The sequence below is a fragment of the Apteryx mantelli genome, unplaced genomic scaffold, assembly GCF_036417845.1.
Source record: "Apteryx mantelli isolate bAptMan1 unplaced genomic scaffold, bAptMan1.hap1 HAP1_SCAFFOLD_34, whole genome shotgun sequence".
NCBI lineage: Eukaryota > Metazoa > Chordata > Aves > Apterygiformes > Apterygidae > Apteryx > Apteryx mantelli.
Genome location: NW_027118693.1, coordinates 4,481,575 through 4,496,665, shown reverse-complemented (window position 1 = coordinate 4,496,665; position 15,091 = coordinate 4,481,575). Strand labels below are relative to the sequence as shown.

The 15,091-nt window shown below is 44.9% G+C and overlaps 1 protein-coding gene across 1 annotated transcript; it reads right to left on the bottom strand.

The window, feature by feature from the left end:
- Positions 1-10,778: 10,778 nt before the first annotated feature.
- On the bottom strand, positions 10,779-11,684 carry LOC136996376 (olfactory receptor 6T1-like; the record flags this gene model as incomplete). Its single annotated transcript, XM_067317300.1, has 1 exon — positions 10,779-11,684. A coding segment is annotated over exon 1 (906 nt), but the record flags the coding sequence as incomplete, so codon positions are not given.
- Positions 11,685-15,091: the final 3,407 nt, after the last annotated feature.

Below are 15,091 nucleotides of genomic sequence, written 5' to 3'. Positions count from 1 at the left end.
ACTTTAACAGGACTAAAATCCTCTACCAAGCGATATGCGCAAGGATTGATATGTGCAGGCTGCGGAATGGCAGCATTAACAAGACTGAAGAAGTCTGCCACCTGGAATCTGCACGGACCCCCGGGGAGGGAAGAAACAATAGGGAGGTGTTTTGGTCTTGCCTCGCTAGCAGGGTCCCCCCAAGTAGACAAACAAACAGTCCTGTGATTGTGAAACTCGCAAAAGTCAGCAAAAGCAGTGTTTGCCCAGCACCTCAGCCGCATAAGAAGAGACTTGAGAGCTAGGAGAGTTTGAGCAGGGATGGGAACGTGACCTGATCATCCTCTCTGGCCTGACCGTGAGTACTCCCCCCCTCCCCTTTTCCTGGGACGCTGGGTTAAGGTAACTCCTCGAGGTTGAGAGCCCTCTCACTAGGAGAGTGAACAAGAAAGCTTTCAAGTAGGGATAAGCAGTCCTTCCAATTAATAACGCAGTAATCGACGGTTTCAGGTTATCCTTTCTAAATTAGTAACTGATGGTTCTGTGTTATCCTTTCTAAATTAGTAATCGCATTATTTTAATGGATGTTACTAATCCAAGAACCTGTGTGAGGAAATAAACATCTTTTTTATTATTATTATATTACTGTCTCAGACGTTGCTATCGAACCTTCATAGCATGACAGCGTGACATGAGGTCAGTTGTGGCTCAGTGCCTGATAGGCCAGTTCTGAGCAAGAGCAAGGACTGTGAAAAGAGCAGGTCCTGCGCTTAAGACGTCTTTGCAGAGTTCATGTGGTTTTGATAGCTTCCTTTCTTCCTGTAGTTGCTAAGGTGGAAAGTAAAAGGATGCCACAAATGGGCAGTGTCCTTACTAGAGCAAGGAGAAAGACCTGGACACACCCCTGCATGGAGAGCATTTTGAAAGGATTTACAGGTTAGGGCCCATTTTGTCAGTTTGTTTCCAGTATTCCTTGACACAAGTGTCCTTATTCCTTTCTCCCAGGCCCTTGGTTAAACCTAAATGGTAAAGCCAGAGCGTAACCCTCTCGTGGAGGTGTGCATTGCTGTGGAGGACAGAGGTAGATGAGCATAGATTGATTTTTCCTTGCTTCTGCTTCTGGTCCATTTGTGTGCCCTGGCTGTGGCTGCTTTAGCAAATCCAAGCTTTCCCCATTCATTTCTGAACTGTGAAGAGAAAATGGATCTTCCTGTGTGATTAAACTACTTCTGACCCCCCAAGTGTTTGATAAAGACGGACAGAACAAGAGTCTCATGGATGGGGAGTGCTCTCCAAAACCTGGAGCAGGATGTGCTTCTGTTTAAGAGCAGGTATTGTTACTGCAGCCAGGTATTGAAACTGTAGTTCTCTCTGAATGTCACCTTGAGAATGTTGACTTGTTCTTTCTCTCTGCAGGAGAGCTGATGTGTGCAAGCTGTGACTGAAGACAACTCGCCTGAAACTCACGTGCTAAAAGTTGAACTGGAGGACACAGAAGTCTTCTGCCACCTTGAGTTTTGCCTTCTGAAATACCAAGCATGCTGAATGAGAATGTATTTTAGTAGGAATAGATTTGCATTTACCCTCTAGCCCCCAATATTTTCTGCTTGACGTTAGTAGTAAATTGACAGCAACTATTCCATGTGTTCAGTGGAAGGTGCGCTTAAGGCTCTCAGTTGTGTTGTAGGAAGTTTTTGTGCACCTGACACAAAAGGGAGATGGTCCAGTAGTGATGGTAGCAGCTGGGTTTGGGAGCAAAAGAAAGGAAAAGAAGTGATTTTTTTGTTGAACCCAGATTGAAGAATCCTTACAGTATTGCCTAGTCTTTTTGAAAGCAACTAGAAGAAAACTTAGAAACCGCTTTCAGTCTCTGTTCATGAAGCAGAACTACTTGCAAGACTCCATCTTTGTATCAGCTGACGAAATCTTTCACCTGACTATTGCCTTGTGCCTGGTGAGGAAGTGTGCAGCTGAGACTTACTGAAAGACCTAGATCCTGAGCCCTGCTTTAGCAGGATGTTATTTCAGTGAGTGTCTGAGTTGCTTTTCTGTCTTTTCTTTCCTGTCCTAGGTGGACTCTTCTTTTTCTGGAGCTAACAGAGGTAGTGATTTCCATGTTTGCTTATGATCTGGGATGGCTTAGTAACCTTTAGTGTGTTGCTTTCCTTGAGGAAGGCAGCAAGCTTTACATCTAGGCCGGGGTAGTATGCTGTTGCTAGTAACACCAGAAACCTTGGGTGCTCGAAGGGGGTGTTACTGGAAGGCCTGTGAGAAAGAGGCCGAAGACGCTGTGGTGGGAGAAGTAGCTGTGTGTGAGCGGGCTGTAGCCTGGGCGAGGTGTGTGGGGCTGCTGAGATGCTGCAGCAGTAGCAGTAGCTGCCCCTCAAGAGACCTTCCCGTGTTTCTGTTGGAGAGGATCTGCAAGATGCTTGGAGGGGAGAAATTTGGGAGCTGAAAGGTAATGTTGGGAGTCAGGGCCCTGTGCAGGGCACTCGGTCTGCAAGAGACTTGCCTGTGGCTGCCCAACCCTGTTGTGCCTGTTCTTTCCTCAGCATTGAGCCATGTGTGGAGGACCCTGGCCAGACTCGAGCAGGGAAGAGAAAATCAGGAGTTACACCTTATTCAAGTAATTAATGGGCGTTCTTGTTCTAAGGTGTCAGGTGCCTTGGAAACCTCTGCTTCTTCTACTAACCCATTGTAGCTGAAATGGTGAGGCTTGTCCCCCATTCTTTTCTCTTGGTGACCAGCTGTGCAGCCAGGGGCCCGAGGAGGTGTCATGGGGGCTAGCCCTAGGTAGGATATAATCTGTGCGGAGTGAATGTGACGGGATACACTATTTCTAGTGCCAGCAGGAGAGATGCCCGCATCAGCAGAGTGCCCTGGACTCCAGGCATTGTTTTCTGGCTGTGTGCCTCTCCCCATGGGCAGCAGCGAGAGCATTTCAGCTGAAAGTCTAAGATCTTTTGGTTGAGGAAGTCTAAATCAGCTGGAGCATTTATGCTAATATAGCTTCTGTCGGAAGCTGTAGAATACAAGCAGCTCTCTCTGGAAAGAAAGAAGAAAAAAAGGGAGGGGGGAAACAACCCTCCTGGCTAGTTACTGGCTGAAGTGGCTTTGTAAGGTTTTTGTGAAAGGGAAAACGCATGTTGAAAGTGAATGAGAGCCTTCAGTGTGCCAGTGGCTGTTTTAGGCGTAGTCTGAACTGCCTTCTCCTAGGGGTGACCTTTGTAGTGTCCTGCTGTTTGCAGTAACGGTGGAAGATAAATTCCTTGTCCACCCTTTGGAGCCCTTTACTTAAGACTCTTCAATAATCCCTTTGTAACTCTTTGGTGTATGTGTCTGGTTTATTGTTTGTTTTCTTGTTTGTTTGTTTTATGCTGGCAGAGCTTCCAAACCAAGTAAGCAAATCACATCTTTTCTGGACAAGCCCCGTTCCATTGTTTATATCAAGGTAGTTTCTTTTCTGGACCTTCTCTAGAAAATTGGAGGTATGTAACTTGTGAAGGTGTCCTGAACGGTGGCCTGCAGAGAGGTCAGGTTAAATTGGTTTGCTGACAAACAATTTTCTTCTGTAGCCTGCAGTTTGTAACAATGTCATGTGTACACATTTACTCTTGCCCCAAAGAGTTTTTTTTTTTTAATCCTGTTTGTTTGTTATTTAAATAATAGCCCACAAGTACTTCTTTTTACATGTCTGACGTTATTATGCAGATACAGGTTTTCTTCTTGTCTTAAAATATGCATCCATTTTCTCATCTCTCTTAGACTGACAGATATAGGCCTAAAAGAGAATGTGCCTCTTGTGAAAATAGGTAAAACTAGATGGTTGGATTCCAGCAATGCTTCCTTGCTTTCTGCATCGTAGAACTGCATGCTCATCTTTTGTGTCCATGCAGAGCCTTGATAAAGTTACTGTGTAGGCACCAAGTGTGCATATGTCAGATTTTCTGCATGTTTGTGACTGACCCTTCTTGTTTCTTGTCATTAGGAAAACTTGGATATGTACTCCCGAGGAGAAGTGATGATGAAATCACTGACACTCAAGATGGCAGTGCAGGTTAGTTCTGGCTTTCAATTTTCTTTACTGTGTTCTGGCCAAAAGCCTCCTCTGAAACAGCTGAAATGAGTTGAACTACTAGAAGCCTTAGTGCTTACAAGCCATAGTCAGGGACTGCAGGGCCCTGCCGGTAAGCTCTGGACAGAGAGTCAGCAAACAAAACCAGTCCTTTTCCCAAATGCTTATAACCGAGCACAAGAGAAAAGGCAAGAGATGGCTGTCAAGAGGTGGGAATACAAGGAAATGCACAGTCCTACTCTGAATGATGAGCACTGCTCTCACTGCAGCAGTAGCCTGAGAGTTTTCATGAGTTTTGAGCAGCCCAGCAAGAATTTTCAGGAGGCAAGGAAGACTGCCAGGTGCATATGCAAACCTTCTCCCAAGTGTGAGGGTGGCAGCTGAGAAGAGAACATGCTTCTGCATTTTTGTATTGAGGGGTTAGTCAGTGAGAGGTGCTGTCAGGGCCGGCTCAGAATTCAGAGCTGTTTTCTGGGCACTCAGTGGGAACTAATGTAGGAAGGAGGGTAATTCATGAAAGGCCTTAGCAACTCTGTTTGCTGTGAGAGAAGACACTTGAAGGGTTTCAGGAGAATGCGCTTTGTGATGAAGGGAATAAGTTCAGAAGATGACCTTTAGAGCAACTTTCTGAATGGATCTGAGTGGGGCAAGGCTGTACTTCAGGACAGAAGAGGATGTTGCAGTAGTTGAGCTGATCATGCCTTGAGGAAGGGGTGTAATTATGCAATACCTCGTGAAGGCAGTACCTCGCCCATGTTCCGCAGCCTGTGCAAGACTTGAACGAGGGGAATAAAAACCTATAAAAAGGTTCAAGCCAGAACTTGTATGCATCATAATTATCATCCTGTATGCATCGTAATTAATTGAAGCTCTCTCAGGAGCTCCCTTCTTGACTTGTCCTGCTGTTTTTGGTAACAGCTGTGAATACGAAGTTCAGGGGAAATCAGGGGCAATAGATTCACAAATGCAGTTACTTCGCAAGGCTTTACAGTTACTTTGCAAGGCTCTGGCCTATCATATGCCAAAGTCAAGCTGCATATAAGTACCATGTGCTTTTTCTTTTCTTTTTTTTTTTTAACTTCCCAACAAAGATGGAATTTTGCTCTCCCAAGGAAGAACATGTAATGCAGTTTGAAATCAGATGCACGACAAATACACATAACGGGCTGGAAACGTCATAGATCTCACAGTACCTTCTGGGGTAGACTGCACTTGATTTTTGACTTAGTGTGACCTAATCTTGTTTTTGTTATTGCCTTTGAAATGCTTGCAGATGGAAACATGCAGTCTACAGCAGCGATTCCCCATCCTCCGCTGATGATGATGAGCAACATTTTGCCCAGGAATCTACTGAAGAGGAGGAGCAACTGCCTGCCTGTGAAGCATTCTCCTCCCTGCTCTTGTACAGAGTCTAAATGGTGGCAATACTTAATGCGTTGGCATAATATGTAAGTTGTTGGCACTGGTGGCTCTTAACTGGGCTCTCTACCATTGGACTTTTATAATTGATTCTTTAAGAGCAATTGGATTTCTTTGGAGAGGTTAGGCGTAAACTCTAAATGTTTTAATGTAAAATTCTACTGCCCCTCTGCTTTACAGTAGGCTATTCAGAAAGAACCCCCCCTAACAGAAAATGTATAAATAGAGGCAAGGATGGGGTTTCTTTGCCTTCCTTTAACCTAGGACATGGGTTCTGCTGAATTTATCTTTAGGTAAACTGAGGCATCAATACCTTTGCGTGCTTGAAAAACTTCTGCCAATACTGAGCTTTTATAGTAGTAGTAAAAAGCCATTTCTTAAGAATTTTTAAAATGCAGACTATATGTAGATTCAAGGTGGAGGGAATTCCTTGCCATAGTTAAAGGCTTAGTGACTTGTGTGATCAAAGGAAAGTATACTACAAAAGTGTCCTGGTTTAAAAAGGTGGTTTGGGGTTTTGTCGTCTTTGAGTGTTTCCTGTACATGTGACCTTGATTAGTGTATAAGCAGGAGAAATTATCTGTTAGAAGTCAATTGTAATCTTTTGCTTGAAAGACCAGGTGTTTCCCTTTATGGGCACAATATCTGAAGATTTAAGAGTGAGCTGTATATATTCTATATCAGGAGTAGTCAGCATGGCTTCACCAAGGGGAAATCATGCCTAACCAATCTGATAGCCTTCTCTGATGGAATGACTGGCTGGGTAGATGAGGGGAGAGCAGTGGATGTTGTCTACCTAGACTTCAGCAAGGCTTTTGACACTGTCTCCCATAGCATCCTCATAGACAAGCTCAGGAAGTGTGGGTTAGATGAGTGGACAGTGAGGTGGATTGAGAACTGGCTGAATGGCAGAGCTCAGAGAGTTGTGATCAGCGGTGCAGAGTCTAGTTGGAGGCCTGTAGCTAGCGGTGTCCCCCAGGGGTCAGTACTGGGTCCAGTCTTGTCCAACTTCTTCATCAATGACCTGGATGAAGGCACAGAGTGCACCCTCAGCAAGTTTGCTGACGATACAAAACTGGGAGGAGTGGCTGATACGCCAGAGGGCTGTGCTGCCATTCAGAGAGACTTGGACAGGCTGGAGAGGTGGGCAGAGAGGAACCTCATGAAGTTCAACAAAGGGAAGTGCAGGGTCCTGCACCTGGGGAGGAATAACCCCAGTCACCAGTACAGGTTGGGGGTTGACCTGCTGGAAAGCAGCTCTGCGGAGAAGGACCTGGGAGTGCTGGTGGACACCAAGTTAATCATGAGGCAGCAATGTGCCCTTGCGGCCAAGAAGGCCAATGGTATCCTGGGGTGCATCAGGAAGAGTGTTGCCAGCAGGTCGAGGGAGGTGATTCTCCCCCTCTCCTCAGCCCTGGTGAGGCCACATCTGGAGTACTGCATCCAGTTCTGGGCTCCCCAGTACAAGAGGGATGTGGCACTACTGGAGCAAGTCCAGCGAAGGGCCACAAAGATGATTAGGGGACTGGAGCATCTCTCTTATGAGGAAAGACTGAGAGAGCTTGGCCTGTTTAGCTTGGAGAAGAGAAGGCTGAGAGGAGATCTTATCAACGTGTACAAGTATCTGAAGGGAGGGTGTCGAGAGGATGGGACCAGACTCTTTTCAGTGGTGCCGAGTGACAGGACGCGAGGCAATGGGCACAAACTGAAACACAGACAATTCCATCTGAACATGAGGAAAAACTTTTTCACTGTGAGGGTGACAGAGCACTGGAACAGGTTGCCCCGAGAGGTGGTGGAGTCTCCTTCTCTGGAGATATTCAAACCGCGCCTGGATGCAATCCTGTGCAATGTGCTCTAGGTGACCCTGCTTGAGCAGGGGGGTTGGACTAGATGATCTCCAGAGGTCCCTTCCAACCTCAGCAATTCTGTGATTCTGTGAATGTGCGTCTTCAGCCCAAGAGAGATGGTTCGGTGATCTGCATGAAGTAGATGTATTCAGGAGATATAGATTCCAAAACTGAGCAGCCTGTTGTCACCTGATCTGAGAAAGAGCAAACTGAGTTTTAATATTTTCCTGTTCTAATATAGCTTTGGAACAACTCCTGTGTTTAGGATAGCTGGGAAGCAGGTGTGCCAGATGTGTAGTAATGTTTACAGGATTAAAGAAGTCGCTATCATGGCATGAAGAGGTAGTTCTGAAAATTTTAATTCTATCTTCCTCTCTCAACATTTGTCCCTTCATGACCATTCTCTTTCCATCCCTTATTTCCTTTTCCAGAATACGCTTCCGTCTTGAACTTGCATAGTGCTTGAAATATGCTGCCAGGTCCATGCCTTGCAGGGAGCAGAAAGGGAAGAGGGCCCCTATGCGGCTACAAGCTGCTTATCCATAGATTGTTCTTTTGTGCTTATCACACAACAAACTGGGGAGGCTGGAATCATACTGACACAGGGGAAACTCTCTTCCCAAGCTTGTAGGGTGCATTATCAAAAGATCATATGGAGTCCCTCTGTGAAAACAGTGACTTAGCAGAAGTCTGGTAGGGTGGCCTTTGCACTTGTGGAGTTGAGCTGTCTTAGTTTGTGTTAATTATTTGGCCTCCCTTTATACCTGGGAACAGGAATAGGCAGCTGTAGAAAATTATTTATCTCACTTGCGCTGGTTTATAATTTAGGAGGAAACTAAAGAGGAATATCATCATATTTCTGTTAGAAGGAAGCAAAAATGTTTGAAAGTTTTACGCAGAAAGAAGACCTACTCTGTTGGATGGCAGCATGGACACAGTCTTTTGGGAAGAAAGTAATGGAATGCAAATGATTTCTGGCGTACGTTCTCTCATGCAGATCTTAGAAACTTACTCTGGGCACTTACTTTCTCCTGTCACATTCATGGAGCATGTTACTGACGCCTTTACAGGAGTAGGCAACACAAGAGCTTCAGAGCCACCCTCTCGCTGGCTGGGGTGAATGCAACTTCTGTTGTCAGTACTTTCAGAAGGAACATAACATTTTAGATCTAAGAAAGGCTTTGCAGTGGACAAGAATATTTCTGTGTTCATTTAGCAAAGTCCTCAAAGTCCACCTTTTTTTTTATTATTTCATTTTCAATACACCTATTAAAAAAAAAATCCATTATTTATCCAGCTCAGGTATCAAGGAGGTGGGTAGCTATTTAGGGGACCTTTATCCACAGAAGAAAGTCTGTTATTTACTGTGCACATCCATTACAGGAAGCAGACCCTGTTGTCAGGAAATGCTGCTCATATTGCTTAACTTCTGGGCCTCCTGGGTGTCTGCTGGCCCACGTAGTGCCCCTGCAGCCCAGAGACACATTCATGTCGTTTTGTGTGTGCTTCCTCCATTCAAAGCACATGAAATCAAGTGAGGGCTGTTGATCACCGCTGACAAAAGGTGTGCTTTGTTTTGTTTTGTAGTGTGGCAGTGAGGATATGTGCTGCATGCCTTAGGGCATAAAATACAGTTTGATGTCTGCACAGAGCAGAGGAAGCAACACCCAGCACAGTCTTGTTTGTACCCCTTGCAAGGGGCAGCTTTTGCAGTGACCTGTTCCTTCAATGGAAGAAGCAAATTCCTGAATGAACTATCCCCACAACTGCACCTGGACTTTTCCCTGGTGTGAATAAGGTGAACAGTCTGGAGGCCATGCCATCAGAGCAAAGCAAGCACCTAAGATATTGGTGTAGAGGCAGCAGTGGACAAACAGTGAGGTTCTGTTATTTCTATGCTGTAACCAGAGGTGTGGCTCTCACAGATAGTCAAACTGTAGCTATCTACCCAGAAATATCAGAGCCATTAGTGCCACAGTGAGTTTGGGGAGGATTTTTCACAATAAGATGTCTAAGATAACTAAGTTAAAGCACTGCTTGTGATTCCAAAGTCTCTTCACTGAAGATGTCTTGGTGGGATTCTTTGCCAACTTAAAGGGGATGGGAGTCATCCAACTAATTACCTTCAAAATTTCCATGCTAGGCATTTAAGACTAAACTCATCCATCTTGTGTTTCTATACTATTGGGAGTGAGTGATTTAAACAATAAAAAAAGTCTCTCAGAATGAAAATCTCTTATTTTTATTTAAAATGAATAAACAAATACTGCTTTTGATTCTCATTCCAAAACAACATATTTGTCTTGCAAATCGTGAATGAAAATGAATCCATGAAAATTACAAAATGGCAATACCATGACAAGGATTAGAGAAAAGGATCTTTTGTTTGGTGAAGGGGTTGGAAAGAACTTAAGGTCTAATCCATGGGGCTGCAGAGGACGGGCTTCACTGATCAAAAGTCCCTCACTTGCACAAATTATAACACATTGCCCAGCATGTGGTTCAGCGCACCTGGCATTTCCTATTAAACAGATGAGCCTCCTATGCTCAGCATAATTCCTCTGAAGTACTATGGACAACTAGCATAAGAGGAGATGATATAATCCTCTAGACTATCACAGGAGGGCAGGCAATGCCCTCAGCTTAGGGCATTTAAGTTACAAATGTTTATATGTGGACAAAACAATTCCACTGCATGAGGCTGTTCTATTAGCTGAAGTATTGGCTCTGACAGCATTGTGTCATAAGCACTGGGCATTTATTTCATTAAGCTTGACCTGTGGACAATTGCATTGTTACTCAACAATTAAATTACTGACCAATATTCTGGATTTTGTTGCAGTTTAAAAGAGAGCTGATGTTAGGTGGGTAATATAGGCTTTATTTTGTCTATGTTCTTGTCCTTACCAGGAGGTTAATGGGGAGAAGTAAGTGCCACTTAGCAGAGAAATAAAGCCATTATTGTTCTCTTTTTATTTGTTCCACCTGTTTTCTGTCTCTTTCTAAAGGCAAAGAGGTTCAACAAAGTTCTGCTGCCAAAATAAACAGGGAAACAGATTGTGTGACAAGGAGAAGCTGCATCCAAACTGGAGGAAGGTGAACCGTCTTGAGAATTTGGTGTGCCAAGGAAGGAGGAACTCCTCAGCTTGTTGCTTTCTGTCTCAGTTTCCACACTTAGAAAACACCATCACCAGGGTATTCACCAGGGTTTGTAAAGTGCTTTTAGACCATTTGAAAGGCTTCCCTATCAAAGGTTTAGGTTTTATCATGGTTATATATTTCAGGAGAGAAACTGGTGTGGTTTCGTGAAACTTCACACTGCTAAGAAAGAAAGGTGTAATTTCAGCAAATGAATCATAATCATTTGTTCCATCCCCCTCCCTTTTCCCTCCACTTACTTACAAAATCTCTTCTCAAAAGGAAAAACATTTTCTGGAGATTATCACACTTCTCTTCAAGCCCACCTTGAGAGCTTTCTTCATCTGCTCATTCCTCAGGCTGAAAATGAAGGGGCTCATCAGAGGAGTTACCACTGTGTTGAGCAGGGCCACCGTTTTGTAATAGGAAGTGTGGTGACTTGAAGGCTGCACATACTGGAAGATGCAGCTACCGTAGCCCAAGATGACAATGGTGAAGTGAGAGGAGCATGTCGAAAATGCCTTGTTCCTCGATGAAGCTGAGGGCAACCTAAGGATGGTGTTAATGATGTATAGGTAGGACATTGCTGTCATGACCAGTGAGCCAAGGAGGATGATGGAAAAGGTTATGAAATTTATCAGCTCCACAGTCTGTGTTTCTGCACAGGACAACTTGATCAAAAGCACGCCTTCACAGAAGAAGTGGTCAATACGATTGTCATTGCAGAAGGGCAGCCCGACAACTAGGACAGTGGGGACAACGGTGGCCAGGAAGCCTGCAGTCCATGACCCCAACAGGAGCTGAACACAAAGTCGACTGTTCATGAGCATGGGGTACTGAAGAGGGTAGCATATGGCCACATAACGGTCGTAGGACATGACAGCCAGAAGGACAAACTCAGTGCTGCCCAAGAGGAAGTAGAAGTAGGACTGAATTATGCAAGCTGGGAAGGAGATGGTTTTGTTGCCCATCAACAAGCTTGCTACTGTTTTGGGTATGATGCATGTAGCGATGAAGATCTCCAAAGAGGAGAGGTTGCAGAGGAAAAAGTACATGGGTCTGTGGAGGTCTCGGTCAGAAAGAACGAGGGCAATGATCAGCAAGTTTCCAACTAAGATCACCAGGTAGGAAGCCAGGAAAGCGATTGCTATTAGGTACTCCTGATGGTGGAGGGAGGGGAAGCCCAAGAGAAGGAACTCTGTGACAGTCGTATGGTTCAACATATCTGCAACTGAGCTGCAGTGAGTAAGAGAAGACAGTGAGTGGAGGAAACGATTCCTCATAAGGTTAGAGGAAGTGGAGACAGGTAGAGAAATGTAAAAGTATAATAAAAGAGATACATGGGGAAACACAAAAAGTCTGTAAGGAAAACAGAGAAGATAGGAGAGGCACGGAGAAACAACACAGAGCAAGGAGACACCATTTCAAACAGTAACAACAAACTTAGTTTCTAGGTTAGAGTAGGAATCCACTATTAACAACATGTAAGTTTTTGCATTTGAGCTCCTTACTCAAGTGTCCTTTTATAGCCAATGGAGAAAAAAATAGACATTTCTCAGTCATTCTTTCTCTAGTCTATCTTAAATCTGTATTTTCGGATGAGATAAAATGCATCCTGGAGAAAGATAAAACATCTCTTTAAAGTGACATTAACTTTTTGTTTGGGTAAGGAATGGAGAGAAAGCAGAAAGAGGATGGTGATAAAGGAGGAGGCCACTGGGAAATAAAGGTAATAGGAGGGACAAAGCCAAAAAGAGGGAAGACAAATATTCTATGATTCAAACTGTGGTCTTTCCCTCCAAGCTTGAACTATTCCATACAGAGCAGAAATCTTTACAAAGAGATTTTTCTTCAGTTGCAGCAATCTTTCTTGCTGAGAAATGGTTTTGATAAAACATGCTGGCCATCAGAAGGAAAAATAAAAAAGTAATACAAGTAATACAAAGGAGAGAGAAAGAAAAAAAAGAAAATCCTAGGAGATAAAAAGATAAGTAGGGAATTTCATCAGCTGGGGATAAAAAAAATAAGCACCCTATCTTGTAAAACAAATAAACAAACAAACAAACAGAAACCCAGAAGACTTTTTTTTTTTTTTCTGTGAACACTGGAAAAAACGAAGCTTGGTTTGATATGGAGTCGGTCCTGAATTCGTTACCTGAGGTCTTGAAGATGTTGAATTCTCAATGCAGTCCTCTCAGGACAGTCTACCCCTATGTAGACCATCTCCTTTCCATCCTGCCGCTTTTGCTCACGGAACTTGTATAAGCCCAAAAGAGAGAACAGGACTACTCTGTGCTGCTTAGCTGGACCTGGCCAACAAGCTAAAGCAGAGGAAGGGGCAGAGACCCAGGCACATAGACACAGACTGATCAGCAAGGTCTCATTGCCTGAGAAATATCACAGGCAAAGGGGGACAATCACAGGCAGGCAGGCAGGCAGTCTAGGAACTCAGCAACAACAACAAAAATAGCAATCAACAAAAAATGAGGTGAAATGCGGCAAAGTAGTTACTTACATTAATCTATGTGCAGGAAACACTGTCAAGGGGAAATAGAAGGCCAGCAGAATTTCTGCAGACCATCATCTCCTTCCCTCTCCTCCCACAACCTTGAGAGAACAATCTGGCATGTCTCATTTCAAGGTTCTTGCAGAGCCTCTTTGAGTCAGCTGCTAGTGCCGTTTGTTCTGATGCACTGTGCTGCCAGACAGAAGTAATCTCTGATTTTTTTTTTCCTTTCAAGTAAAACCACCCAAAGCCCTTTGGTATTCCCTGAAGAATCACAGTCCCCTGTGCTTTCCTGAGATGCTCCTCAGCAGAGTCGGTCTGAGAGGGTGACAGGACATTAATTAAAATGATAGCTGGTACCCAGGTGACCTAATCCCTGCAGAACTGTAGATCCATTTTGTGAAGCAGTCTAAGAGAGAGAAACACCAAATCTTTAAAAGTGCTATCAAGAAATGTAATCTGTGAAAGCAGTTTCTGTGGAGCTACTGTCACGCTCCCTGCCTTATCTTTCTAATGTTGGACATCGAAAGGATAGATTTTAAATGTTCAAGAGGTAGACACCTTAGGTTGCCTTAGGTTAGTCAGTGGAGTTTAGGACATGATTCAACTTTTCGCAGAATGGATTTCTAAAGGAGAGGAGAGGAACAGATTCCTCCTCTCTAAGGGCAGAGGGAGGCTTGAGTGACAGACTGACATCTAGGCATCTTCATTGCAGACCTCTGGGAGCTCTTCAGCAGTGAGACATTGGTTCCTAAGGGCCACCTGACTATCTTCTACCCCTCCAAAAGGAAGTGTGAACCTGAGGGTTCAGAGTTATAACTGCCAACATAATGCAGACCTCTCTTACCATCTTAATGCATCTAAGTTAGGACTAGGCACCTCTGTTCTGACCTCTGAATTGTTCACCTAAAGTTCAGTGAGAGCAATCTCATCCGTGGTGACACTGAGCAAGGCTTTCCCTTTCCCTGAGTATAGGCAGGCTCTTAGTCCACTTCCTTTGTACTCAGTGTGGACAGCCCCAGCAGAGCACAAGCCTCTGCCCATAGGCTTGTTACTGAACTCCAGTGTTCCCAGGGGACTATTGGACCCTGTCTCTGTCTAAGCTGGGCTCTAGATCTCTTCTTGTCTCAACCCATTTCTTCATTTCCAATACATCCAGGGGGTGCAGAGGAGTGGCTGGAGTAGCCCAGCGTCCCCTCAATTTCCTCACCAGTCTTTCAGGAAGCATGTCCCCATGTCGTTGTGTTTCCAGCTGATGTATCACCTCGTGTGGGGTTGATGTACAGAGACATTTGGCCAGTCTTCCTGCATCTTGGGGTCCATTTTGACCACAGCATTTGCTTGCAAAGGGTTTGCGTGAAGGAATTCTGAAGAATGTGTGCTATGAGTGATTGTCCATATGAAATATATCCACCTGTCTCTATTGAGTGTGGTCATGTACACCAGTCAGGGTGGCATTTTATCCACATTCAGCATTCTTCTGTAATTGCAAGGTTGAACAGAGAGCAGCTGTTCCTGGTGGGGATCTCTGCTGGACCAGTTTCCAGCCACACCTGGAGCAATGCTCCAGATGTGACCCCAGTTGTGGGAGCATTTGGCACCACCACAGCCATCCCCTGGGGTCAGGGCTGGTGCTGCTGGGTGGTGGGAAGCACCAGCCACCGCAGCTAACAGCTCTGGGTGCACAGGGGTGCACACAAGTGATGCTGGGACCCCTCCTTCCCCATGGGACCAAACCAGGGGGGACAAGGGGTCCAAAGGGCTCTAGGGAACCTGATGGGGAGACAGAAAGAGTGGAGGAGGGTTGGGAGAGCTTTTGGTAGACAGAAGTGGGTGAGGAGCGGGAGGAGGGCCCGTGACACCCAAGGAAGTGACCAAGAGGTGGAGCTCAGTACTGAACTGATCAGCTAGGGTTTTCTTCATTTTGTTCACTGCCTGTAGAGCAAGTGTGAAGCCTTCATCACTGAGGCAACTGCTGTCCTTGTGCTTCAAATGGTTCCTGGAAACAGGCCTGTTAGCTTTGAGCATGAACTGGCTTTCAAGCAGAAGCTGAATGCTTGACTTCCTGCTGCTCTGTGTACCCGGAGGCTGGCTCTAAGGTCTTCCAGGCCATGTGTCTCTGCA